At 36.8% G+C, this 1,338-nt stretch overlaps 1 protein-coding gene across 1 annotated transcript in view; it reads right to left on the reverse strand.

Annotated features, from left to right (window-relative positions):
* The window catches only part of tbx4 (T-box transcription factor 4), a 33,596-nt gene extending 32,736 nt beyond the window's left edge, over positions 1 to 860 (reverse strand). Inside the window, exons 1-2 of the mRNA XM_020616824.1 lie at positions 723 to 860; positions 321 to 415 (exon numbers count right to left, since the gene is read on the reverse strand). Of these exons, the coding sequence (XP_020472480.1) occupies positions 321 to 415; positions 723 to 860 (233 nt within the window). The remainder of the gene's footprint in view (positions 1 to 320; positions 416 to 722) is intronic.
* Positions 861 to 1,338: the final 478 nt, after the last annotated feature.

Consider the following 1,338-nt stretch of genomic DNA (forward strand, 5'->3'; position numbering starts at 1 on the left):
GCATTGTTACTTTTTATATTTTAGCTAAACTGTGTTATTGTTCATACTTGTGTATTTTGTGTTCATTTTAATATGGGTCTTTCGAGTATTTTTACAGGGTGGTTGCTACTTTTACTTAGGTAGAAGCTCTTGATACTTTAACCAGTGTTTATTAAAGAAATTTAATAATGGATCAAGAGGTCGGATGTGCTACATTTAGTGGTAGATTAGAAACTTCAGAAAAACTGTAAGTTAAAAATCAAATCAAAATGACAAATGTTTAAGCTTAAAATAACTAATGTCAAACAAACAATCTTTGGTGTGCTTGATGCTTCACTAACCTGCCTGCTTTAGTAATGATCATCTCTGTGTTGGCCTCATGAAATTTCTTCCATAATTCCCTCTCATGAAGGACAGCCTTAATGTTTTCAATGCTCTGGAAAAAAAAAATCACTGTTAGTCTCAGCACAAACCAACCCATCTCATCTGTTCTATTTGATTGACTATTTGATAACACCTTTGATAAAAAGCTTCATCAGAGTACAATCAATGATTTCTTTCTCCTCTGAACCACGAGTAAACAAGATTGGATTTATGTATAAAGAAACATCACAGTCAGCAGTCATTCCATTTAATGTGGTTCTAATAGTGTAGAGAATAATCCCTCCATAATTCAACAGTTTGCAAGCTGCAGTCATAAGAATCAGCTGTGTATGTTTGGCTTATTGGTTCTCCTTCTGTACCTGTTCAGGCTCACTGGAGCTGGGAACCGTTGAAGCTATGGATAGACCCAGTTGTGACTGGTCTGGAAGGAGATCAGTCTCCATGCCTGTCTGGACCCGGCTCATACATTTATCCGTCACAGCCTTCTCCTGCAGCATCTCTGCCTGTTTACAACAATATTCAGCTGTCAGACTTATCAGGGACTGTCTATGAGAGTACTGAGAAACATTCACTGTATATCGGTCCTGGCATGTGACACTTTTTAGATATAATGCAGACTCCCTGAAGGAAATATGTTATGAATCCCATACTATCATAGCAACTGCAGAAATGCACTACTGATTACAGTGCCATTAAGTTCTGTTTAAATGCACAGTACAGTATATAGACTGTCAACTGCTATGTGCTATATATGTATATTTATTAAAAAAATACATGCACATATGTGTGTGTGTGTGTATGTATATATACCACCATATGTTTCTAATACAGGGATGGACACTTTTTCTTCAGTAAGAACCAGATCATTTGTTTGGACTGGAATCTGTGTCCAGCCAATCATTGCTTGTGTTTGTGAAATGGTCTGGCAAAGTCACTGGAAGGTAGAAAATAACTCATATTAACCTGAACCAAGCA

This window comes from Monopterus albus, unplaced genomic scaffold, assembly GCF_001952655.1.
Source record: "Monopterus albus unplaced genomic scaffold, M_albus_1.0 scaffold179.1, whole genome shotgun sequence".
Taxonomy (NCBI): domain Eukaryota; kingdom Metazoa; phylum Chordata; class Actinopteri; order Synbranchiformes; family Synbranchidae; genus Monopterus; species Monopterus albus.